The sequence below is a fragment of the Microcaecilia unicolor genome, chromosome 9, assembly GCF_901765095.1.
Source record: "Microcaecilia unicolor chromosome 9, aMicUni1.1, whole genome shotgun sequence".
NCBI lineage: Eukaryota > Metazoa > Chordata > Amphibia > Gymnophiona > Siphonopidae > Microcaecilia > Microcaecilia unicolor.
Window position 1 is genome coordinate 75,447,195 of NC_044039.1, and position 24,882 is coordinate 75,472,076.

The 24,882-nt window shown below is 44.9% G+C and overlaps 1 protein-coding gene across 6 annotated transcripts in view; it reads right to left on the reverse strand.

Annotated features, from left to right (window-relative positions):
* PRR5 (proline rich 5) overlaps nt 1-24,882 on the reverse strand; it is a 652,413-nt gene that overhangs the window by 231,698 nt on the left and 395,833 nt on the right. For 5 of the 6 annotated variants that reach the window (XM_030214308.1, XM_030214307.1, XM_030214309.1 and 2 more), the window contains one exon: nt 22,454-22,502. The exons of the other annotated variant lie outside the window; for it this stretch is intronic. In XM_030214308.1, the coding sequence (XP_030070168.1) occupies nt 22,454-22,502 (49 nt within the window). The remainder of the gene's footprint in view (nt 1-22,453; nt 22,503-24,882) is intronic. 6 annotated transcript variants of the gene reach the window in all.

The following is a 24,882-nucleotide window of genomic DNA, read 5'->3' on the forward strand; positions in this document are numbered from 1 at the left end:
CATTTTTACCGCACTGATACGAGCTACCCATGAAAGTCCCAGCCCCTCCCACTGGTTGAGATCATCCACCACTTTAGAGAGCAAAGGGGGATAATTTAAATCGTAAAGCTGGTCCAGATCTGCTGGGATATGAACCCCTAAATAGCGGATAGATCGATGTGCCCACCTATAACTACTACTACTACTACTACTTAACATTTCTAGAGCGCTACTAGGTTACGCAGCGCTGTACAAATTAACGAATAAGGACGGTCCCTGCTCAGAAGAGCTTACAATCTAAAGGACGAAATGTCAACGAAAGTGGGTACACAATTCTGACAACTGAGGTTCCCCCACTGTGAGGTTAAGCAGCTCAGATTTTGAGACATTAACTGTAAATCCTGATAACCATCCATACTGTCGCAGCGTATTTTGAACTGCTGCTAGGGACTGAAGAGGTTCGGTTAGACCAAAAAGTATATCATCTGCGTAAAGCATAATTTTATGTTCTTGATTACCTACCCGAATCACCACAATATCTTTACATTCTCGTACCTCTTGAGCTAACTGCTCTATGATTAATGCGAAAATCAGTGGGGACAATGGACATCCCTGCTTAGTACCCTTTGAGATCGGAAAAAACTCTGTATATTTCCCATTGACACGGAGACTTGCGACCGGAGAATCATAAATGAGAGATAACCATGTCATAAAGTTTCCTGCAAAACCAAAACAACGCAACGTCTCCATCATAAATGGCCAAGAAACTTGATCAAATGCCTCTTCCGCATCGATACTTAAGACTATCGCCGGTATCTTATCTCGATGAGCCAAGCACATCAAATCCAGCAAGCGTCAAATATTATCCTTGGGCTGCCTGCCGACCCTGGATAAAACCGGACTGATCCCCATGAATCAAATCAGGAAGATATCTTTGCAGCCTTAGTGCCAGAATCCTAGTTAGAATCTTATAGCCAACCCCTAACAGAGAGATGGGACGATAAGAGCTACAGCTACATAAGTACATAAGTAATGCCATACTGGGAAAAGACCAAGGGTCCATCGAGCCCAGCATCTTGTCCACGACAGCGGCCAATCCAGGCCAAGGGCACCTGGCAAGCTTCCCAAACGTACAAACATTCTATACATGTTATTCCTGGGATTTTGGATTTTTCCAAGTCCGTTTAGTAGCGGTTTATGGACTTGTCCTTTAGGAAACCGTCCAACCCCTTTTTAAACTCTGCTAAGCTAACCGCCTTCACCACATTTTCCGGCAATGAATTCCAGAGTTTAATTACACATTGGGTGAAGAAAAATTTTCTCCGATTTGTTTTAAATTTACTACACTGTAGTATAATCACATGCCCCCTAGTCCTAGTATTTTTGGAAAGCGTGAACAGACGCTTCACATCCACCTGTTCCACTCCACTCATTATTTTATATACCTCTATCATGTCTCCCCTCAGCCGTCTCTTCTCCAAGCTGAATAGCCCTAGCCTCCTTAGTCTTTCTTCATAGGGAAGTCGTCCCATCCCCGCTATCATTTTAGTTGCCCTTCGCTGCACCTTTTCCAATTCTACTATATCTTTCTTGAGATGCGGAGACCAGAATTGAACACAATACTCAAGGTGCGGTCGCACCATGGAGCGATACAACGGCATTATAACATCCTCACACCTGTTTTCCATACCTTTCCTAATAATACCCAACATTCTATTCGTTTTCCTAGCCGCAGCAGCACACTGAGCAGAAGGTTTCAGTGTGTTATCGACGACGACACCCAGATCCCTTTCTTGGTCCGTAACTCCTAACGTGGAACCTTGCATGACGTAGCTATAATTCGGGTTCTTTTTTCCCACATGCATCACCTTGCACTTGCTCACATTAAACGTCATCTGCCATTTAGCCGCCCAGTCTCCCAGTCTCTTAAGGTCCTCTTGTAATTTTTCACAATCCTGTCACGAGTTAACGACTTTGAATAACTTTGTGTCATCAGCAAATGTAATTACCTCGCTAGTTACTCCCATCTCTAAATCATTTATAAATATATTAAAAAGCAACGGTCCTAGCACAGACCCCTGAGGAACCCCACTAACTACCCTTCTCCATTGTGAATACCATGGATCTTTCCCAGGTTTAAGAAGCAAAGCTATCCCCGCCTGTCGAATAGATAGTGGAAGATGCGACTCCCCTAAGAGAGAGCTGAAATATGAGGCCAAAGGGTCTATCAACTGTGAGGTGAACTTCTTGAAAAACATATTCGAAAACCCATCTAAGCCCGGGGCTTTCTCCAAAGGAGCTGATCAATCACCCAATATATCTCCACACTGGAAATGGGAGCCGATAGATCTTTAACAGCCAGTTCAGACAGTTGCGGAAGTGTGACAAACTCTAGGTATGTTTCTACCTCCTGAACAGGCATCTTAACCTGCTGCTGACAAATTATTTTTTACTGCAGAGATAGAGATTGCTGTATAGGTTTTGCCTTAAGTAGTGAAGGAAAGACCAATGGGAAAATGCCATTGATAATGAATCTGACGATCCCGTAGCAACTGAGTTCAGTCCCGGTATTCCTTTCGTCGTTATCAGGGTCGCTGGCGCAATATCTAGGTAAATTTCAATCTCATTGTCTTACCACATAATAGACCCGCCACTATGGCAAATCTCACAAATAACTTTTTCTTTGTCCATGTATTTATGAAAGCAGGCTATCACATCGCGAAATTTATTAGCCACTCGGGACCCGTACAGGCAATGTGCTCTCTCCAGCATCGGCGGCGCCATTGCTGTTTCCCCTCCATCAGTTTTGAGAACTTTAGCCAAAATCTGACCGACCACTTCCAACATACTGGTATCCGCCACCGTCTCTGGGATACCCCTAAGGCGGATATTGCAACGGCGAGATCTATTTTCAAGATCATCTAATTTGAGCGCTGCAGCCTCCTGCTGCTGTTCCACCTGCATTAATTTAGATTGGAGGTGTTCAAGATCTTCTTCATGGGCTTCTAGGCATTCTTCCGTTTCGCCCACGCGGCGCCCAATTTCATGGACATCCTTTTTTAGCCTCTCCAGCGATTTTTGCAGCTCTGATCTCACCGTTAAATCCGATTTGAGCTCCTAGAACCAAGTCCACATCTCTGCACGGAACATGGATAAATCCAACTCCAGCTGAATCCCCGGTTCTGGGGCTGCATCGCCTTCCACTGCCATCTTGGAAACCACTCGCGCATTTGATATCCGGCGCGTATTAACCGTGTTCTTCGCCACCGCTATAGTTCGCCACGCTGACATCGAACCCCCGAAGGCAGAGCACAGTCCAGAGCACCTGATGACCAGATTCTACAATTTTTGACTGGTATTTCACATGGTACACCTGCAACCGCCCTGGAGCACCAGGCTCAGGCAGCCATTCAGCCCAGTGACGTCACTTCCTCCCTGATGCTTCGCTGTTAAAGCAACACTCAGCATGGAGCTTAATGGTTAGTGCAGTGGGTTGAGAATTTCGGGGATCTGGGATCGATGCCCACTGCACTCCTTGTGACCTTGGAGAAGTCACTAAACCCTCAGTTGTCCCAGCTATAAAAGTTAGATTATAAGCCCACAAAGAATAGGAAGGAGAAATTAGGTCTTACTTGATTATTTTCTTTCCATTATCTCTCCCACTATTCCAGAACCAGTGGGATAGTTGTATCCATCAATCAGCAGGTGAAGATAGGGAACTGAAAACTGAGCTGAGACATATCTCTATTGGTATTCAGTCCAGCTCCTCAGTATTTACATAGACAAGCAGTAAGGAGAAACTCAGAATATACACAACAACCTAAACTACTTGTTAACCTAACACTAACCAAATGAGCAACCATGTGTGGGCCTCTCCAATCTCTAGACAACTTGTAGAGATAAGAGATATGTAGGAAGACCATGCAAAGTGACAGTCATTATTTGACCTATTCCTTCGCACCAACTAAACATCTCAGAAACCTTGGGCAGGCTTCTGGAATAGTGAGAAGGACTAATGGAAAGAAAATGATCAGATAAGACCTCATTTCTCCTTCCATTATGTAGCTTCCCACTATTCCAGAACCTGTGGCATGCTCAAAAGCAATCCTGAAGCCCCAAAACTGGCTTTCGAACATGCCGCAACATCTATCTTGTAGTGCTTGGCAAGGGTATACAGCATCAACCACGTTGCCACCTTGCAAATATCTACCAGAGACAGTAAGGTAGTCTCTGCCGGGATGTCACTGTACGCCTCGTTGAATGAGCCCAACAAGGCCTGAGGAGCCTGCTTTCCCACAACAGTGTCCTTCTGCCATCTAGCAATTGTTTTGTTTAGCTTAGTTTATTGGTAATTTAATATACCACCCGTCATAAAATCAGAGCGGTTAACAATAAAAGCAAAACAATAAAAAACTGAAAAGAACTACAACTAATGCAAGAAAAGACAGAACTAGGAAAAGAGCAAATAAGAAAAGGGAGCAAAGCTGATTAGTCCGTTGAGCCAGCAATAATAGGGACATGTCTAAAAAGCTTTAGTAAAAAGATGGGTTTTTAACATAGTTCTAAACTGAGAGTATGATTAATCCGCATGAAGGGTAACTGGAAGAGAATTCCACAGAGAGGGACTTAGGGCAAAAAAGGCAGAATGAGAAAGGAGGAATTGAAAGCTGGTGAGCCATGTTATGATTCTGATAAACAGGCAGGGGAGTGGCTGGAACCCGCTCAGCTAACAGGCAGGGGAATGGCTGGAACTCGCCTCTCATTGGCCTGTCAGGATTTGAGCTGACGTCTGTAGCTGCATACGTCAGAAGCCAAGATCTACTTAAGCCTACCTTTCCCTGCAACCCTTGCTTTAGCGTTGATTGCTCATCTGAAGCCTGCTTGTGCTAGGGCACTTGTGTTTACGTAGGAGTTTTGCTTTTCTCCTCATTGCTTGGTGATCCTGTGTGTGTGTGTGTGTGTGTGTGTGTGCTGGGTATTCCCAGCATGAGCCCAACTGCCTCACTTCACTACACCTCTGCTTCTCTAGTGTTGTGCAGTCTGTGGTAAGCTTGTGCCTGGTATCATTCTTGTTTGTTTGATTAGTTATTATTATTATTTATTACATTTGTACCCCGCGCTTTCCCCCACACAGCAGCACAGCAGGTTCAAAGTATTATAAGGAGAATATTACAAACTGTAATAGACATAGTAATAGTAAGGTTATAAGAATAGGTGAATTGAACATGGAAAGGTAAACAAGGCATGATAGGCAAAAGGAAAGAGATTGGGAGGGGTGAGGTGTAGGGAAGATGGAGACAAGAAGACTAGAGGAGGAGTATAAGGAGACAGGGTCTAAGGTATAATCATCTTCGGAGCAGTTCCCCCTTTCTCTGTGTTCCCTTTCTTGTGCTAAGCTTAGGCTCTGCTCCCCGTGGTCCTGCCTCCATTTGGCAGTTTCCCTGTCCTTGTATCTGCTCCTGTGTGTTTGTTTTAGTTTCCCTTTGTTTGCCTCTCCGTTGTCTGCCGTGTAGCCCTGCTTCCTGCAGTTCCGTGTTTCAGGAGTAGCCTCTACCTTAGCCTGTTTTCCTTTGTTTGCTGAGTCTGAGTCTGTCTCCTGATTCTGAAGCTGTGCTCCTTATCTGATCTGTGTGTGTTAAGGCAGCTTTCTCTGTTTGCTTACTCTTCCCTTTACCTTGTGTGCTGTGTGGCACAGCCCTATATATTTCTACAACAGTTTCCTTTTGTGTTGTGGAGTCAGCCTTGTGTATTCTTGTGTTTGGATTCCCTTCACCTTGAATGCTGTGTGGCACAGCCTTGTTTATTCCTATAAGTAGTTCCCTTTATCTCTGTGTGTTGTGGAGCCAGCTTTGTGTATTCTTATAGGTGGTTTCCCTTTACCTTTGTGTGCTGTATGGTACACCCTAGAGTGTTCCCTTGAGGGGCTTCCTGTATCCTTGTCTGCCCTGTGGCACAGCCTTGTGTATTCCTTTAGAGGCTCCTGTCTCTCGCCCTTTCCCTTGTGTCTCTAACCAGCGCTGTGTGCGCTGCTTGTGTCCAGTCCCTCGGGGGACTCTTCGTTGTTCTTTCTCCCTTCCTAGTGTACGAGTTGGTTCCTGTTCGGCCGTGAGGCCTGCACACTTGGACTCTGTATGAGTGGGTTCCCAATAAGCCTTGAGGCCCACCTGAATGCTCTATCTCCCATTTTCTGGTGGTGCAAGTTGGTTGTTGTGTGTGTGTGAGGCTTGGTGGCTTTGGTGGTGCGAAGGGCCTGTTTGGTCTATACTAGGCCTTGACCTGGGCTCAAGGGCTCACGACCAGATTAACAAGCCATAGCAGAACGGAGCGTACGGATGGGCCTGTAAGGAATTATTAAAGATGTGAGATAAGCAGGAGCATCTGAATTACGAGTTTTGTGTGTTAACATCAGGATCTTATACTGTATATAGTAAGAAATAGGTAACTAGAGATACTGTTTAAACAAAGGCGTAATGTGATCAAAGTCTCGCACATCGGAAAGGATATGTATGGCAGTGTTTTGTAAGTAAGGATTGTAGACCGGTGTAAATAAAATTGCAGTAGTCGATCTCAGAAATTACAAGTGAGTGAATTAGGATAGCACAGGCATCATCATCTAGGAACAGGTAAAGACAACGGATGGATCACAATGAGCAGAAGCAGGAATGTACTATAGCAAAAACCTGGGGAACAAAAGATAGATGAGAATTGATGATAATGCCTATATGTTTCAAAGAGTCAACCAACTTTATAGGAAAACCACAAATAGTAAGACAGAAGGAGGGGATTACTAGTTAACCAAAGTGCTTATGTTTTAGATGGATTAAGTTCTAAGCAATTAGTAGAAAGCCGATGACTAATAGAATTTAGACTACTCTGAAGAGCAGAGAGATTTAGGGCTAGATTCTGTATATGGCACCTAAAAAATCCACTCAGAATAAATTTCTGTCTTAGCGTATTCTGTAAGTGGCATCTAGATTTATGCTTAGTTGATATCACAGCGCCTAGATCTACGTGCATCCATTTACACCAAGGGAAACAAGGCATAAATACCAGCGTAGATTTAGGCGCAGAGGGGCATATTCTATAACAGTGAACATAAATTTTGGAATGCCTACAAAATGCCAATTTTCCTGCCTATAACCACGCCCCTTTTTGGCTCCGCACATTAGAATTTAGGCGTTCTGCATTACAGAATGTACTTAGCGAGTTATGAGTGTAAATTCTAATTATTGTCAATTAGTGCTCGTTATTGCTTGTTAAGTGCTGTTAAAAATGCTGATTGGCTTGTTAAGCCAATTAAGTTAAGCGTGTTATAGAATACACTTGGATTTCAGTGCGGAACACTAGGCACGATATACAGAATCCAGGGTTAATGCATTTCGGGTGAATGAAATATTGCCTGCATAGATATAAAAAGTGACAATTTTGTAGGACGAGAGCAAGAGGGGACAAGAAAATATTAAATAAAATAGGAGACAAAATGGAGCTCTGTGGGACACCACAGTGAAGTTTACGAGAAGAGGAAAGTCCTAGTCCCAACATGAAAATTAAAGTCACCAAGAATCACAAGATGAGAAAACTGAAGGGAAATATAAGTAAGACAATTGAAGAATTGGTGAAAAATGGTCAAACAGAGAGAGGGTTGGAAGGTATACTAGCAAGAAATAGATAGGGGACGAACCATCCAGGCATAGGAATAAAGAGTCAGGGAAAGGAAAAGCTTCATAATCCATAACTACAAGAGAAAGGGAGGAGGGGGCAAGAGCCGCCACTCCACCCCCTAATAACCCTTGGGATAAGGAACGTTGCAAAGTTGAAAATGAAGTAGTCAGCAGGTACGTATTGTGAAAGATAGGGAGCCTCGCCTTCTCTAAGCCAAGTCTCCGTAAAAGAAAAAATATATAGATCGAGGACGAGCAGTAAGAGTGCCGTGTGTAAGAGAGGGCTTATTACAGAGCAAGATAACTGAAAGTGTAAGGAACTTCATAGAAGGGCCGGGGCTGGCAAAGGGGAAGCAATAAGGGAAACTAGGGAGCAGGGCCTAAACTGAGGAGGGGGTGGGGTTGGGCGATTACCCCAAACAACAGGGATGGATGCCATAAAGAAACAAAAATTGAGGCACACCAATAGCAGTAAGAACAAAGAAGATGACAGAAAAATCTTAAGAAGAGGCCTCAAAAGAATGGATAAAAAGGGTTGGCCAGGACTCATCCCAGGAGTCATTGCAAGGAGTTCGTCCAAGGAGCAAGACCTGCTTCTTGGGTGCGCTCCTTCGGCACAGATGCCACAGTCAGGGTTACAAAAATAGCAGTTCAAGAGGAAGTGATGTCACCTCAGTGCCGGATTAGGGCAGACAGTCAGGTCTCGGGAAACAACGATCAGACACGGTAGGCATAGTGGACTAAGCAGCAGAAGCTCCTGAAAAATAGTACAGTACAGGAAAAGTCAAACTAGTAATTCAGCAAGCACAATGTAGTAGGGCTTGGAAGCCTCTCTTTACCAAAAAGAATAAACATTCTGTCTGATTTGTAAAACTCATTCATGACTTCCAGATATCTAATGAGGACTGTACACATATCAAGAAGATTCAAGGAAGAATACTGAGTCTCTTTGTCCTCTCTGTGAAAGGATAGAAGCTCCACAGATTGGTTTAAACAAAATGCTGATATCATTTTTGGAAGAAAGGAAGGAACCGTGCGCAGGGAGACCTCTGCCTCCAAAAAGTGAAGAAGGGGATCCTGGCAAGAGAGCCTAAAGCTCCAAAACCCTATGTGCCAATGCAGCAGTCAGCAAGAATACTGTCTTTAGCGTATGAACTTTCAAGGAGGTCTTCCAGAGCGGCCCTAAAGGAGGTTTCTGAAGAGCCCAAAGGACTAAATTAAGGTTCCACTCTGGACACGGTGTACGTAAGGGAGGCCGAAGGTGGCCCTCTCCTCCCAAGAATCAAACATAGTAACATAGTAAATGTTCAAAGGATGCTAGGCTGCATAGAGAGGGGTATAACCAGCAGAAGAAAGGAGGTGTTGATGCCCCTCTACAAGTTGTTGGTGAGGCCCCACTTGGAGTATTGTGTTCAGTTTTGGAGGCCGTATATTTGCTAAAGATGTAAAAAGACTGGAAGTGGTGCAAAGAAAAGCTACAAAAATGGTATGGGATTTGCGTTGCAAACAGTACGAGGAGAGACTTGCTGACCTGAACACGTATACCTTGGAGGAAAGGAGAAACAGGGGTGGCGTGATACAGACGTTCAAATATTTGAAAGGTATTAATCCGCAAACAAACCTTTTTTGGAGGACATGAATTGAGGTTGAAGGGGGGCAGACTCAGAACTAATGTCAGGAAGTATTTTTTCACGGAGAGGGTGGTGGATATGTGGAATGCCCTCCCGCAGGAGGTGGTGGAGATGAAAACAGTAATGGAATTCAAACACGTATCGGATAAACACAAAGGAATCCTGTTTAGAAGGAATGGTTCAGCGGAATCTTAGCGTAGATTGGCTGGCGACACCAGTAATTGGGAAACAAAATGGGAGCAGGGCTACGGTCTATGCCATGATCGTGACTAAATAGATAGGGATGAGCTGGAGTGTAAATTTTAAGGGGCTTTCGACGTTAGCTTCAGAACTTAGTACAAGAACAGTGCTGGGCAGACTTCTACAGAGAAAGGCAAGGACAAATCAAACTCGGGTATACAAATAAAGTATCACATACCATGTAAATGAGTTTATCTTGTTGGGCAGACTGGATGGACCGTACAGGTCTTTATCTGGCGTCATTTACTATGTTACTGTGTAAATGACAGCAGATAAAGACCTGAAGGGTCCATCCAGTCTGCCCAACAAGATAAACTCATTTTACATGATATGTGATACTTTAATATGTATACATGAGTTTGATTTGTCCCTGCCTTTCTCAGGGTACAAACCATAAAAGTCTGCCCAGCACTATTCCTTTAATAAAAGTTCAGAAGCCCATCCATATCTATTCAGCACCGATCAGGGCACAAACTGTAGAAGTCCATCCAGCATTGGTTTTACTCTCCAATTATCGATGTCGCCACACAATCTCTGCTAAGATTCCATAGATCCATTCCTTCAAAACAGGATTCCTGTGTGTTTATCCCACGCATGTTTGAATTCCATTACCGTTTTCATCTCCACCACCTCCTGCGGGAGGGCATTCCACGTATCTACCACCCTTTATGTGCCCCCCTTTAACCTCAATTCATGTCCTCTAGTTCTACCACCTTCCCGTCTCCGGAAAAGGTTCATTTGCGGATTAATACCTTTCAAATGTGAACATCTGTATCATGTCACCCCTGTTTCTCCTTTCCTCCAAGGTATAAATGTTCAAGTCAGCAAGTCTCTCCTCATACGGTTTGCAACGCAAATCTCAAATCATTTTTGTAGCTTTTCTTTGCACCGCTTCCAGTCTTTTTACGTCTTTAGCAAGATATGGCAACCAAAACTAAACACAGTACTCCAAGTGTGGCCTCACCAACGACTTGTAGAGGGGCATCAACACCTCCTTTCTCCTGTTGGTTATACCCCTCTCTATGCAGTCTAGCATCCTTCTGGTCACGGCCATCACCTTGTCACATTGTTTCATCACCTTCAGATCCTTGGACACCAACACCCCAAGGTCTGAGTCGAGCTTACTAATCTCTCCCCTCCTATTCGGTATCTCTCTTTCGGGTTTCTGCACCCCAAATGCATCACTCTGCACTTCTTGGCATTAAATTTTAACTTACAAATTACCAAACCCGGGAAGTAACTTTCTCATATAATTTTAACTGCCAGACCCTCGACCATTCTTCTAACGTTCGGAGATCCCGTCTCATCATTTCTACTCCCTTCAGGGTATCCACTCTATTGGCTATCTTCGTGTCATCTGCATAAAGGCAAACCTTTCCTTCCAACCCTTCAGGAATATCTAGGTCACAGCACCGACCCCTAAGGAACTCCACTGCTCCTTTCCTCTGAATGGATTCCATTTACCACCACTCTCTGCCACCTGTCGGTCAACTGGTTTCCTATCCAGTTCACCACTTTTGGTCCTAATTTCAACCCTTTCAGCTTATTCACGAGTCTTCCGTGGGGGACCGTATCAAAGGCTTTGCTGAAATCCAAGTAGATTACATCTAGCACACGTCCTTCATCCAGTTCTTTGGTCACCCAGTCAAAGAATTCAATGAGATTCGTTTGGCAGGATTTTCCTTTGGTAAAGCCATGTTGCCTCGGGTCCTGTAACCCGTTGGCTTCTAGAAAGTTAACTTTCCTTTCTTTCAGCAGCGACTCCATTATTTTTCCTACCACAGACGTGAGACTTACCGGCCTGTAGTTTCCCACTTCTTCCCTGTCTCCACTTTTGTGAAGAGGGACCACATCTGCTCGTCTCCAATCTTGTGAACCCTCTCCCGTCTCTAAAGATCTATTAAATAAATCTTTCAGAGGTCCCGCCCATACCTCCCTGAGCTCCCTCAGTATCCTGGAATATATCCCATCCAGCCTCATAGCTTTGTCCACCTTCAGATTCTCCAGCTGATAAAAAACTCTCTCTTCCGTAAATGGCGCAGTATCCACTCTATTCCCAGATATTCTCTCGGCAGCCAACCACACTCCTTCTCAAGGAGTTTCCTCCATGAATACTGAAGAGAAGTAATTGTTTAGCACATTCGCTGTATCCTCCTCACTCTCCACATAACCATTCTCATTCTTTCAGTCTCGCAATTCCATTCCTATCCTTTCTCCTTTCTCCAATATATCTGAAAAAGGTCTGGTCACCTCTCTTTACATCTTTAGCCACTTTTTTCTTCCGCTCACACTTTCGCTAGCCGTATTTCTCTCTTTACTTCTTTGAGTTTAATCCGATAATCTTTTCCGTGATCCTCGCATTCTTTTGTATTTCTTGAACAAAACCTCTTTTGTTCTTATTTTTTCAGCTACTTGTTTGGAGAACCATACAGGCTTCCTGTTTCTCTTGGTTTTGTTTACTTTCCTCGTGTAAAGATCAGTCGCCATATTTATAGCAGCCTTTAGCTTTGACCACTGATTTTCCACTTCTCCTATGCCTTCCCACTCCAACAGCTCCTTCTTCAGGTATTTCCCCATTTTATCAAAATCAGTACGTCTGAAATCCAGTACTTTGAGTTTTGTGTGTCCACACTCTGCCTTCACCCTTATATCAAACCATATGGTGTGATGCTCACTATTAGATAGGTGGGTACCCACCCGGATATTGGTAACACTTCCTCCATTCGTGAGCACTAGATCCAGCATCGACCCTTCCCTCTTGGGTTCTGTTACCATTTGTCTGAGCAAGGCACTTTGACAGGCGTCCACAATCTCCCTACTTCTTTCCGATTCTGCAGAAGGACGTTCCAATCCACATCAGACAAGTTGAAATCTCCCAACAGTAGCACCTCCCCTTTCATACCAATCTTTTGAATATCTCCTATCAGATCCTTGTCTAGCTTCTCCATTTGTGCCGGAGGTCTGTAGATAACCCCCATGTGGATACAGGTTCCATCTTCTCTTTCTAGGTCGATCCATAAAGCTTCTTCTCCCCAGGCCCCCCGCATTTCAGCCGCTCTGATATTGTCTCTCACATACAGCGCCACTCCTCCACCCCTCTCTATCCTTCCTAAAAAGATTATAGCCCGGTATAGTCACAACCCATTTGTGGGAATCATTGAACCACATCTCTGTAATAGCAACAATATCCACGTTTTCTTCAAACATCTGAGCTTGCAAGTCTTGAACCTTTTTAGCTAGACTGCGAGCATTTGTGCTCATTGCTTTCCATTTATATGGTGAGTTTAGGTGGTTTTCTATATTTAGATGACCTTTCCCTCTGCCATCATGTTTATTCTAGGGGCGACTTTCCGAATTCCCTTGTTTCCTTTTGTAAACCCCACCTTCTAGTTTAAACATCTAGAAACATACTGTCTGAATTTCTCCCCAAGGATCCTTTTTCCAGTCAAAGAAAGATGTAGCCCATCATTACAGTAGAGCCTGTTATTTCTCCACATATTACCCCATGTTCCTACGTATCTAAAACCTTCTTCTTTACACCAAGACTCAAGCCACTTATTGAAATCAACTGTTTTGCGTTGTCTTTCCTCTCTCTTCCCCCATGTGGGAATTACTTCAGAAAAAGCCACAGTCCAAACCAAAGATTTCAGTCCCTCCCCAAGCTTCTGGAATGCTCTCTGTGCTGTAAACTTGCTATTGTTGGCCAGGTCATTTGTCCCCAGGTGAATTACAACATCAGTATTTCAAGTCTTGCTCTCTTCTCAGATCACTTTCAGTATTTTTAAGAAGGGTTCCAGAGGACATCCGGGAAATTATAGACCGGTGAGTCTGACGTCGGTGCCGGGCAAGATGGTGGAGGCTATTATTAAGAATAAAATTGCAGAGCATATACAAAAACATGGACTGATGAGACAAAGTCAGCACGGATTTAGTGAAGGGAAGTCTTGCCTCACCAATCTAATGCATTTTTTTGAGGGGGTAAGCAAACATGTGGACAATGGGGAGCCGGTTGATATTGTATATCTGGATTTTCAGAAGGCGTTTGACAAAGTGCCGCACGAAAGACTCCTGAAGAAATTGCAGAGTCATGGAATCGGAGGTAGGGTATTATTATGGATTAAGAACTGGTTGAAAGATAGGAAGCAGAGAGTAGGATTGCGTGGCCAGTATTCTCAGTGGAGGAGGGTAGTTAGTGGGGTCCCGCAGGGGTCTGTGCTGGGTCCGTTGCTTTTTAATGTATTTATAAATGACCTAGAGTTGGGAATAACTAGTGAGGTAATTAAATTCGCCGATGACACAAAATTATTCAGGGTCGTCAAGTCGCAGGAGGAATGTGAACGATTACAGGAGGACCTTGCGAGACTGGGAGAATGGGCGTGCAAGTGGCAGATGAAGTTCAATGTTGACAAGTGCAAAGTGATGCATGTGGGTAAGAGGAACCCGAATTATAGCTACGTCTTGCAAGGTTCCGCGTTAGGAGTTACGGATCAAGAAAGGGATCTGGGTGTCGTCGTCGATGATACGCTGAAACCTTCTGCTCAGTGTGCTGCTGCGGCTAGGAAAGCGAATAGAATGTTGGGTGTTATTAGGAAGGGTATGGAGTCCAGGTGTGCGGATGTTATAATGCCGTTGTATCGCTCCATGGTGCGACCGCACCTGGAGTATTGTGTTCAGTACTGGTCTCCGTATCTCAAAAAAGATATAGTAGAATTGGAAAAGGTACAGCGAAGGGCGACGAAAATGATAGTGGGGATGGGACGACTTTCCTATGAAGAGAGGCTGAGAAGGCTAGGGCTTTTCAGCTTTGAGAAGAGACGGCTGAGGGGAGATATGATAGAAGTGTATAAAATAATGAGTGGAATGGATCGGGTGGATGTGAAGCGACTGTTCACGCTATCCAAAAATACTAGGACTAGAGGGCATGAGTTGAAGCTACAGTGTGGTAAATTTAAAACGAATCTGAGAAAATTTTTCTTCACCCAACGTGTAATTAGACTCTGGAATTCGTTGCCGGAGAACGTGGTACGGGCGGTTAGCTTGACGGAGTTTAAAAAGGGGTTAGATAGATTCCTAAAGGACAAGTCCATAGACCGCTATTAAATGGACTTGGAAAAATTCCGCATTTTTAGGTATAACTTGTCTGGAATGTTTTTACGTTTGGGGAGCGTGCCAGGTGCCCTTGACCTGGATTGGCCACTGTCGGTGACAGGATGCTGGGCTAGATGGACCTTTGGTCTTTCCCAGTATGGCACTACTTATGTACTTATGTACTTATGTATTTAGTCAGTACATCTGGTAGCTGAAGATCCTGGAAGGCATTTCACTAGGTTGGAACCCTTGAACTGTGTTCCTAAGTTAATGCCTCTGATAATGGAGTCTCAAAGCAGTAAGAATTTTCTGCTTTTCACCAATCTGTCATTGTTTGGGAGATGTTTCTTGGGTTGTGCTACTTTCATTGCCTCTGGTTCCACCACAGTACTTCTTTTTTCAGCATCAAAATGATGCAGTGCAGCAAAAGAATTTGAAAGAGACAAAGGTTGGGAAGGAGAGTTCTTCTGTGTCACAGATCTTAGTCTACCAGAGCCTATTGTGACCCATCTATTCCTCTGTAGTTTCATTCTCTGTGGCAGTGGTGGTGGTAAATTGGCTTGGAATTGAGTAATCATGGATGCTTTTTTAGTTGTAGCTAATTCTTTCTTGAGTTTGTTGATCTCATCTTCCAAATCTGATATTTGGAGACAGAAAGGACAAGCTCTAAGGCTCAATATAGTTTGCCTTAGAATTCATATCAATGGATATCAAGGTGAGCCGCAAGAGATGTCTTCTGTAGTCAGCCCCTGAAACAGGCCAAAGCCACACCTGAACTTTTAGAGAACCCAACGCCAATCCTTTCTGAAGACTTACCTAGAGAATCTCTAGGATGTGTGTGATCTGAGCAGAGAAGGGAGAAAGTCTATGCTCAGAACAACAGCCCTCAAACATCCTCATCATCCTCCCATACGCTGTGGATGTACAGGGTTTCTGAGACTGAAGCAAGGTGGCAATGACCGAATCAGAATAATCTTTGCATCTCAACCAAGCCCTTTCAATGGCCAAGTCATAAGATCAAAAGGTCACAGATCCTCCATGAGCATTGGACCTGCAGAAGACGGAGAGGAACCCCATCCAGAAAATCAGATCCACGTACCATGGCCTCCGTGGCCAATCCGAGGCTATGAGAATTATTCTATCCTGATGCAATGTGATCTTTTTCATCACACAGCCTGCCATGAGCCAAGGAGGGAAGACATACAGTAGATGTGTCTCTTGCCAGGGCTGCAATAGGGCATCGATACCCATCAAGCCCAATACTTTCTAATGGCTGAAGAAGTTGGGCATTTTAACCTTCCTTTTCATCATCATCATCAAGTCCAGAAGTGGAAAAATATTTTCAGTCCACTATCAACTGAAAATCCTGGTTGCATAGTTAGCAATGTGAACTGCCAACAAGCAAAGAAGATTTTTTCCCACCTAACTCATGAAGGAGGCTGCCTCCAATGCCATCGTAAAACTGCGGGTCCCATCTTGCTTGCTGAAATAAGCAACTGCCATTGCGTTGTCAGAGAAAATTCAGACTGGGGCCCCTGCCAGAAAGAGAATTCCACCCTGCCCTGAACTCCAAGGATTTAATGACCATTGAGACTCCTGTTTTGCCCAGGTGCCCTGTGCAAGATGGAACTTGAAATGAGCTCCCAAACTCAACTTGCTGGTGTCCATTGTTGCCACCTCCCATTGTGTTACGGTGCCCTGTGCAAGATGGAACTTGTAATGAGCTCCAAACCTCGACTTGCTGGTGTCCATTGTTGCCACCTCCCATTGTGTTACTGGAAAGAGATTTCTGTTCAAATTCCTGGTGACCAGAATCCAAAGAAGATGAAGGTCATACTTCTGTGACATTGGAGATCAGCGGCTAAGAAGAGATTTCTGTAATGGCCACATATGAGCCCTTGCCCATGGAACTACTTCCATCACCGCCAACACTGACCCCAGAACCTGGACGTAGTTCCACACCCTGCGCCTGCCTTGACTGAGAAGCCGAAACTGTTGAAACAGCTTTGACCGATTAAGGTCCAAGATGGCGTCTGAGGCAGATGTGTATGCTGTCAGCTCCTGAACGCCAATAGTTTCCTTGGCGTATTGGACCTTTCTGGAACCCGTTATGGGAAAAAGAAAGGGGAAGCCCCCTGCACTCACCTCCTCGAGCCGGACAGAATCTTCCACTATGCGCCAAGGGACTTTGGATGTGATGGTGGTGCGCATGCCGGGACCTTCTGGGAGCGCTTCGATGACTCCAACAGGAATGCCGGAACATAGCATAGAGGGAATCTCTTTGACTCCTCCCTCCCATGCAGCTCCTCCGAGGCCCGGGAGCGGAATAGTGACGCCGGAGGAACAACGCCATAAGGCGCCTGAAGATGGTCTGGCCCTGGCGGCTGTAGTAGGAGGCCCACCTCTTCTCCAGCGGGGATATCGGAGTAGCCGGGGTGGACTCAGCGAGCCCTACCCTTGACTTTGCTCACACAGGAGACGCTTCCGGGGAACACTGGAGAACAAATTAGACCAGCTGTAGTTACCCTTGAACGTTTGTGGGACGCTATTCAGGGTCTGAACGCTACCCTGAAACAGATGTCTAAATCTACACAAGAAGAGTTGGTGGAGATTAAATCGAGTCAGGAAAGTTTCTCGGTCAGACTTGGAACTCATGACACTAAATTGGAGGCTCTGGACAATGAGGTACAAACTTAAAAAAATTTTTCCTCATCAGTCTCCAAGGAAAAATTATTCAGTTTAGGAAAATTGAATATTTAGAAAACCAGCTTCGAAGAAATAACTCAAGAATATTGAATTTTCCAAAGACTCCTTTAATTTCACCCTTGGAGATGTTTAAGAAGTATTTGAAGGATGTATTGCTTATTCCAGTGGAGAATACCCCACCAATAACTAGGATACAATATATAGCTGGTCTGATATGAGTTTGGACCACTGCTCCTGAAACACCTGAAGACATCCCCCCAATGGAGGAAGAGAACAGTGGACCAGCCTTGCACCATTGTGAAGCTCAGGAGACATTGGGCGCTCTAGCTGAGAGAAGGATTTCCTGTCCGTAAAAAAGGAAGATTAGCATGCTTGAAAGCAGGACTTCTGACCATATTGCTGATGACCAGGCCGCTACAGTCTGCTGTCTCAAAATCAAGATTGAGAGCCCCCTGAAGATGGATGACTAGGGGCTTTCAGCTTATCCTCCAGTAACTGTTGTGGCTTAGTTTCCCCCAGTTCTTTCAACAATTTACTGAGATCTTCTCCAAATAGCCACTTGCCCCGAAACGGCAGTTTAACTAGATATGACTTTGATGCTGCATCCACTGCCCAATGCCACAACCAGAGTTGCCGATGTGCCATGACAGTCAAAGACATGTCATGGCACATAACATGTCATAAATATTATGCCACAACATGTCATAAATATTATTTATTATTTATTTATATCATTTATACCCCACAATTTCCCACCACTGGCAGGCTCAATGTGGCTTACAACATTTAGTTAACAAACAGGAAATTACAATAAATGGAAAGTGATACGAGGGGCGGAAAGGTACAGGGTTAAGAGAAAGTAGTTAAGTCCACAAGATCTTTAGAGGAGTTGGAGTCCAGGAACCACAGAGGCAGGACGGGATCTTTAGGGTAAGCTTGCCCAAATAAGTAGGTCTTGAGAGACTTCCTGAAAGTCAGATGATCTTGAACCATTTTTACAGATTTAGGTAATGTATTCCACAAATGAGTGCTGATATAGGAAAACGTGGAAGCATATGTGGTTTTATACGTGAGACCAGAAAACGCAGGGTAACGGAGGTTTAAATATGAACGAGAAGATCGAAGCGAATTCCTTGGTGGTAAGTTGACAAGGGCATCCATATATGCTGGAGCTGCTCCGTAGAGGATCTTATGGACTAGGGTGCAAATTTTAAAAGTTATTCGCTCGTGTACAGGAAGCCAGTGTAATTTCTCATGAAGAGGTCTGGAACTGTTGAACTTTGATGCTCCGAAGATAAGTCGAGCTGCTGTGTTTTGGGCAGTTTGTAGTTTTTTGAGAAATAGGTCTCTGCACCCTGCGTATATGCCATTGCAGTAATCGATTCGGCTTAAGACTAGTGATTGGACTAAATTACAAAATACTCCTCTTGGGAAATAAGGCTTTAATCGTTTTAGTTTCCAGAGAGAGAAAAATATTTTCTTGGTGGTTGAGGTGGTATGATCCAACAGTGTTAAGTTCCGGTCCACAATAACTCCTAGTATTCGTAGACTCTCAGAGATGGGCAGGGTAAGGCCTGGTGCGTTTAAGGTAGCAGATCTGAATTTGTTAAAGGGAGAAGAAAGAACAAGGCAATGAGTTTTTTCTGTATTAAACTTTAATTTGAAGGAGTTAGCCCAAGTGAGCATGGTGTTTATCCCAAGGCTGATTTCATTAGTTATTTCGGTGAAATTTGTCCGAAAAGGGATGTAAATAGTGAAGTCATCTGCATAGGTAAATGGGTGAAGTCCAAGCTTTGAAAGGGCTGTGGCCAGGGGAATCAGCATTATACACCAAGTAGGCCAATCTCGCTTCCGGCTAGGCATTTTAGTGCCCGTCTTGTGTTGCTGACTGCTGATGCCACTTCAGGCATGCTCTTGCCACAAACGAGCTGCACACTGTTGCTTGAAGGCCCAAAGAGGCCATTTGTTTCAGCAAGCCTTCTAGCTTCCTTATCCTGTAGGTCTTTAAATGCCCCCTTCTTCTTAGTCACCGCCATAACCAGGGAGCCCACCCTGGGAAGTTGCAATTTATCTTTCTCCTACAGAACTAATGAGGATAGGTGAGCCATGGCTCTTCCCACTCTCAGCCCCACATCTGGTGAGACCCATTCTGCTGTAATCAGGTCTTGAATGCCTAGAAGCATTGGGAAGGCCTTAGAAGGACCTCTAAGCCCCTTCATGATCAATGGAAAGCACCACCAGTGCCTCAGAAATAAGAGTACTGAGCTCCTCTTTACGAAACAACCTTAGTACTTTGAGAAAATTCCCCTCCTCAGGAGGGAGCTCTCCCACCTCAAACGGCTCCTTCAATAATGGCTCCTCTGAATAGACTGACGCCACATCAGATAAGGAAGAAAAAGCACAGATAGCCTCATCTGCCCACTCCTGGAGGTCTAAATGAGATCTCTAAGGCGCCAGAAGGGCAGCAGTGAGAGAAACTGAAGCACCTTGCAGCAACTATGACTGTCCCTGCTTCAGTAAATAGGCATGGTTTAAAAGCAATATAAACTCCCGAGAAAACAAAGATCCTCATGCAGCTGAATGCTCTGTCAGGCCCTGAGGCTGTAAAATGGTGGCTGTGCTCTATGCATGATCAGCCAGAGGCTTCCAGTCAGCCCTGAGAAAAGGCGCCCATTCCTGTGCTCTCCTGCAATAAACGGTGGACCAGCCCTGCCAGACAGATTGAAAACCCCGGCATATTCGAATGCTGCACTGAATCCAAAGATGTGCTGCAGCCGACCATTTCCTCCACATCCAATGGGGATTCCCAGCTTGCACGCACTACAAACGCCCTGACGCCAACCAGCGGGTCCCACAGCAGGAACACTGCTTAACTGCCTCCGCAGAAGTTGTCATTCATCCTGATGGTCACCAGCACAGCACAATGTGTCACAAGCGGTAAGTCAGAATCCCTCCCCTGCACAAAGTAGAACTTGCAGCCCTCTATTGGTTCTGTGTCAAACCTTAGTTGGACTTACCACTGCCAGCTGCATCCCCAGGCTCACAGTCTCCACAAGTCTTACCACAGATGAGAGAGGCCCAGGACTGATACTTTTTCCCACACTCTCCAGAAACCCCCCCCCCCCCCCCCATTTTGTTTTTCCTTAAGGTTCCTGTGCTGGAAAAGGAGAGCACCACAGAAAACAGGGGAGAGATGAAGAGAGGGAAGAAGTAAATTTCTGGGGCACCACAGACAGGTATCTGAAGACCTCCAGATATGACTCTGCAGACTCAAGCCACCCACAAAGCTCAACTGGGGACCAGGTGACCAACTAGACTAGGAGCAAATCACTCAGAACTAGAGGCTGAAAAGTGTGTCCATCCATCTGCTGGAGACAGAAAATACTGAGCAGCTGGACTGGATGCCAAGAGAGATATGTCTCAGCTCAGTTTTCAGTTCTCTCTCTCTCCGCCTTCTGGTTGATGGACACAACTATCCTCAAAAGGGTAAAAATATCTTCTGTACTTGTATGTACTATTTAAACAGTTTTGGTTGTACCACAGAAAGGCAGTATACTGAGAATCTCATAAATAAACACTCATGCACTGACAGGCCTGGTGATGTCCTGCCTCCTCCTCCAACACAGGTTTTCCTGTCATCACATGGGACAGGGTATCACTGGGCCTGTTGGTTCATAAGTGCTGGAAGGCCCCCACACTGACTGTTACTTTAACAGAGACATTGCTGGCTGTGTGAGATTTACAGTATAGCCGCGCCAAGTTCAGATTTAGGCATAGGCAATGGCAGCAATGATGCATCTGCCTCTTTAGATTTATTGCCAGAGGTAGTTTGTTATGTTATTTATGACTAAATCCAGGCCCGATGGAGCTTGGTTGGAAGGAGTATGTGTGGAAGAATTGAGGGAGAGAGACAGGAAGAGAGAGTTATACAGAGAGCTAGTGGAGAAAGGCTTGGTACTGAGGAGAGGGGCTCCAGAAAGAGTGGTAGGGATCAACACTAGAGGCCTCTGGACCTTTTGAGGTTTAGAAGGGGATCCACATAAACAAAATGGTTGGGAACCTCTGCCCTAGACATCTGCTCCTGTCTCCTATTACAGCATCAGCATATTAGGATCGGCAGTGCAAGAAACAGAAGCAGTTCTTAACTGCTGTGTCCCAAGATTTCTCACATTCCATCACCAATGCCATACCACACTATTCTTAAACTAGCCACATTTGAGAGGGGGAGGAGAGGAGGAAGAAAAGTGAGAGTGCAAAGGAGAAGGGGATGAAGAACAATGGAGCAGAGACAGTGGAAAGGAAACTGGGAAGAGGGGAAGGACACCAACAAAGAGAGAGAACGAGATGAGGTATTGAGATCAAAGCAAGAAGTAGAATGAAAAATGGAGAGGGAATAGGCTTAAGCAAAGCAGCACAATGGATGTACATGGGCTTTGGCATTCAGGTCAAGTGGTGTCATTTTAATAACCCTAGTGCACTTATTACATTAGCCCATTTGGCTGCAAAATGTAACCATACTTTAGGAGGTGTAGTTAGCCTTCCAGTGTTAGCTAGGTTGCATTAGCTCTCATAGTTATTACCACTGGATAAATCCATCAGATATTAATACCTAATGGGGCTGATGGCATTTTTATTATTAGGGCAATTGCATATGTATTAGGATTATTATTGGGAAAGCAGTGGTAATGCTAACACACATTCAAATACCATACACTGTGCATGGGCATTAGCTAATGTCAGTAAGATTATTTCATGTATAATATAAAATTGAATTCATAGTGACTTTAAAGATACAAATTCCACTATTGAGCTGTGGAATTCATTGCTGGAAGATGAAGGAAAAACAGTTAATATTGATGAGTTTATAAAGGGGTTAGATAAGTTCCTGAAGCAAAGGACAATAAACCAATATACATTAAGTAGATTTGGGAAAGCCGCTGCTTATTGTTGGGTGTAAGTAATAAGAAAAGGACAGATTCTTTGGTATCCTGCTGGGTACTTTTAACCTGGAATGTCACTATAGGAAACAGGATGCTAAGGTTGATAAACCTTTGGTTTATCCAGTTTGGCAATTATATTCTTATCTTTTCATTGCTGAACTTTCTAGTGCAGGTAATTGATTAGAGAGAAACTCAAAAGCAAACAAACCTGTAAGTATTCAGTAAAAAATGATCCCAGCTCAGTCTTCAATAATTGCCTGTACAGGAAAAAAAAAAAAGCTTCAGCAATAATTGCGTCCAACAGTTACAAATATGCATAGAAGGTGAGTGGAGTCACTCTGAACGACAACCAAATTAGAGTTAGTACAAAGTTAGTCTAGCTAGAACAGAAAAAGGATCTATAATATTCTTCCTCCTGTTTCTGTTAAGAAGAATGGGAAAATTAGGTTCTTACCGTGGTAATTTTCTTTCCTTTAGTCACAGCAGATTAATCCATTAACTGATGGGTTGTATCCGCCTACCAGCAGGTGGAGATAGAGAACACTGAAAAACCATAGTGCCTCTTGGATGGCTAGCCCCAACTGCCTTCAGTATTTGAGATTTCCAAAGCAGAGTGAACCATAAAGGTAGAATAACATAAACTTTCCTCACAGCGAACAAACACCCCAGAACAGGAGCAATAACCATACAAAGGAGGGACAATCTCAACCTCCTGTAGTAGAACAGCATGTAGAAATTCTGAGAACTGGTATCCAACTTCTCCCAATGAGATCTATATCTGCATGAAAGATCTGAACAAAAAACAAGTCAGACAGGGAGGGATCATGGATTCATCTGCTGTGACTAAAGGAAAGAAAATTACCAAGGTAGAAACCTAATTTTCCCTTCCTTGTCATCAGCAGCAGATGAATCCATTAACTGATGGGATGAACAAAAGCAATCCCTACTTAGGGTGGGAACAGGCCACACCACGAGCAAGCACTTATGCTCCCAACATCGTGTCCTGTTTCGCTACAACATCCAGCCTGTAATGCTGGACAAAAGAGAGCTGAGAAGCCCAAGTAGCCGCACTACAGATCTTTTGAAGAGAGAGTGCACCCGTTTCAGCCCATAAGGAAAAAATCGCTCTCGTGGAATGCGCCTTAAACACTTCAGGCGAAGACCGGCCTGAAAGCAGATACGCAGAAAAAATGACTTCCTTGAGCCAACGGGCTATAGTGGCCTTAGAAGCCGGACACCCGCAACGAGGACCTGTCAACAATACATAAAGGTGATCAGAAGTCCTGAAGTCATTTGACATCTGTAGATACTGCAACAGCGCCCTGCAGACATCCAAAAGATGTAACTGCCCAAAGAAGTCTGGGAAATCTTCCCTAGAAAAGGAAGGGAGAAAAATGGGCTGGGTCAGGTGAAACGCGAAACCACTTTAGGCAGGAAGGAAGGCACAATACGTACCGTTACTCTGGACTCCAATTCTAGAAAAGGGTCCCGACAGGACAGCGCCTGCAGCTCAGACACGTGTCTAGCCGATGTCATGGCCACCAAAAAGACTGTCTTGAGAGTCACATCCTTCTCCGAAACTCGCTTAAGCGACTCAAAAGGCGAACACAGGAGATCCTTCAACACCAGCCCCAGGTTCCAGGCCGGACAAGGCGACTGCACGGGAGGACAGAGCCTAAGCACCCCTCTGAGAAATCGGGCAATGTCCGGATGAGCAGCAAGGGACAAGCCAAAGACTTTCCTTCGCTAGCATGATAATGCTGCCACTTGAACCCGCAGGGAATTGTAAGCCAGGCCTTTTTGTAAGCCCTCCTGCAAAAAGTCCAGCACTGTCGAGACAGAAGCCTGCATGGGAGTGATTGCCTTTGAAACACACCACGCCTCAAACTTGCGCCAGATCCGAGCATAAGCTGCGGAGGTGGACCACTTGCGGGCCTGCAACAGAGTGGAAATGACCTTGTTAGAATAGCCCTTGTCTCTCAATTGTGCCCTCTCAAGAGCCAGGCCGTAAGACCAAATCGGCAGGGATCCTCCATAGATACCGGACCCTGAACCACCAGGTTCGGCACCAGGGGCAAATGAAACGGAGCCTCCACCATCATCCGACGGAGATCCGCATACCACGGACGCCTTGGCCAGTCCGGAGCGATAAGAATTACCAATCCCTGGTGTAGTCGAATCCGAAGTAGGACTTGCCCTATCAAGGGCCAAGGAGGGAACACATATAGGAGGCCCGAGGGCCAGGGTTCAGCCAGAGCATCCAACCCTGCCAAGTGAGGATCTCTCCTTCTGCTGAAAAAGTGAGGCACTTTGGCGTTTGCACTTGCCATTAGATCCATTTCGGGAGTCCCCCATTTGGCACAAATCTGAAGAAAAACTTCTTCTGCCAGTTCTCATTCCGCCGGGTCGATTTGATGCCTGCTGAGAAAATCGGTTTACATGTTGCTCTGACCTGCTATGTGAGCTGCTGACAGAAGCTGCAGGTGGAGCTTGGACTAGTGGCAAATCTGAGCGGCCTCCGCGGCCAGGGTCCTGCACTGAGTGCCGCCCTGACAATTTATGTAAGCCACCGCTGTCGTGTTGTCTGACAGGACCCAGACAGCAAGCCCCTTCAGAGTCTTTTGAAAGGCCATAAGA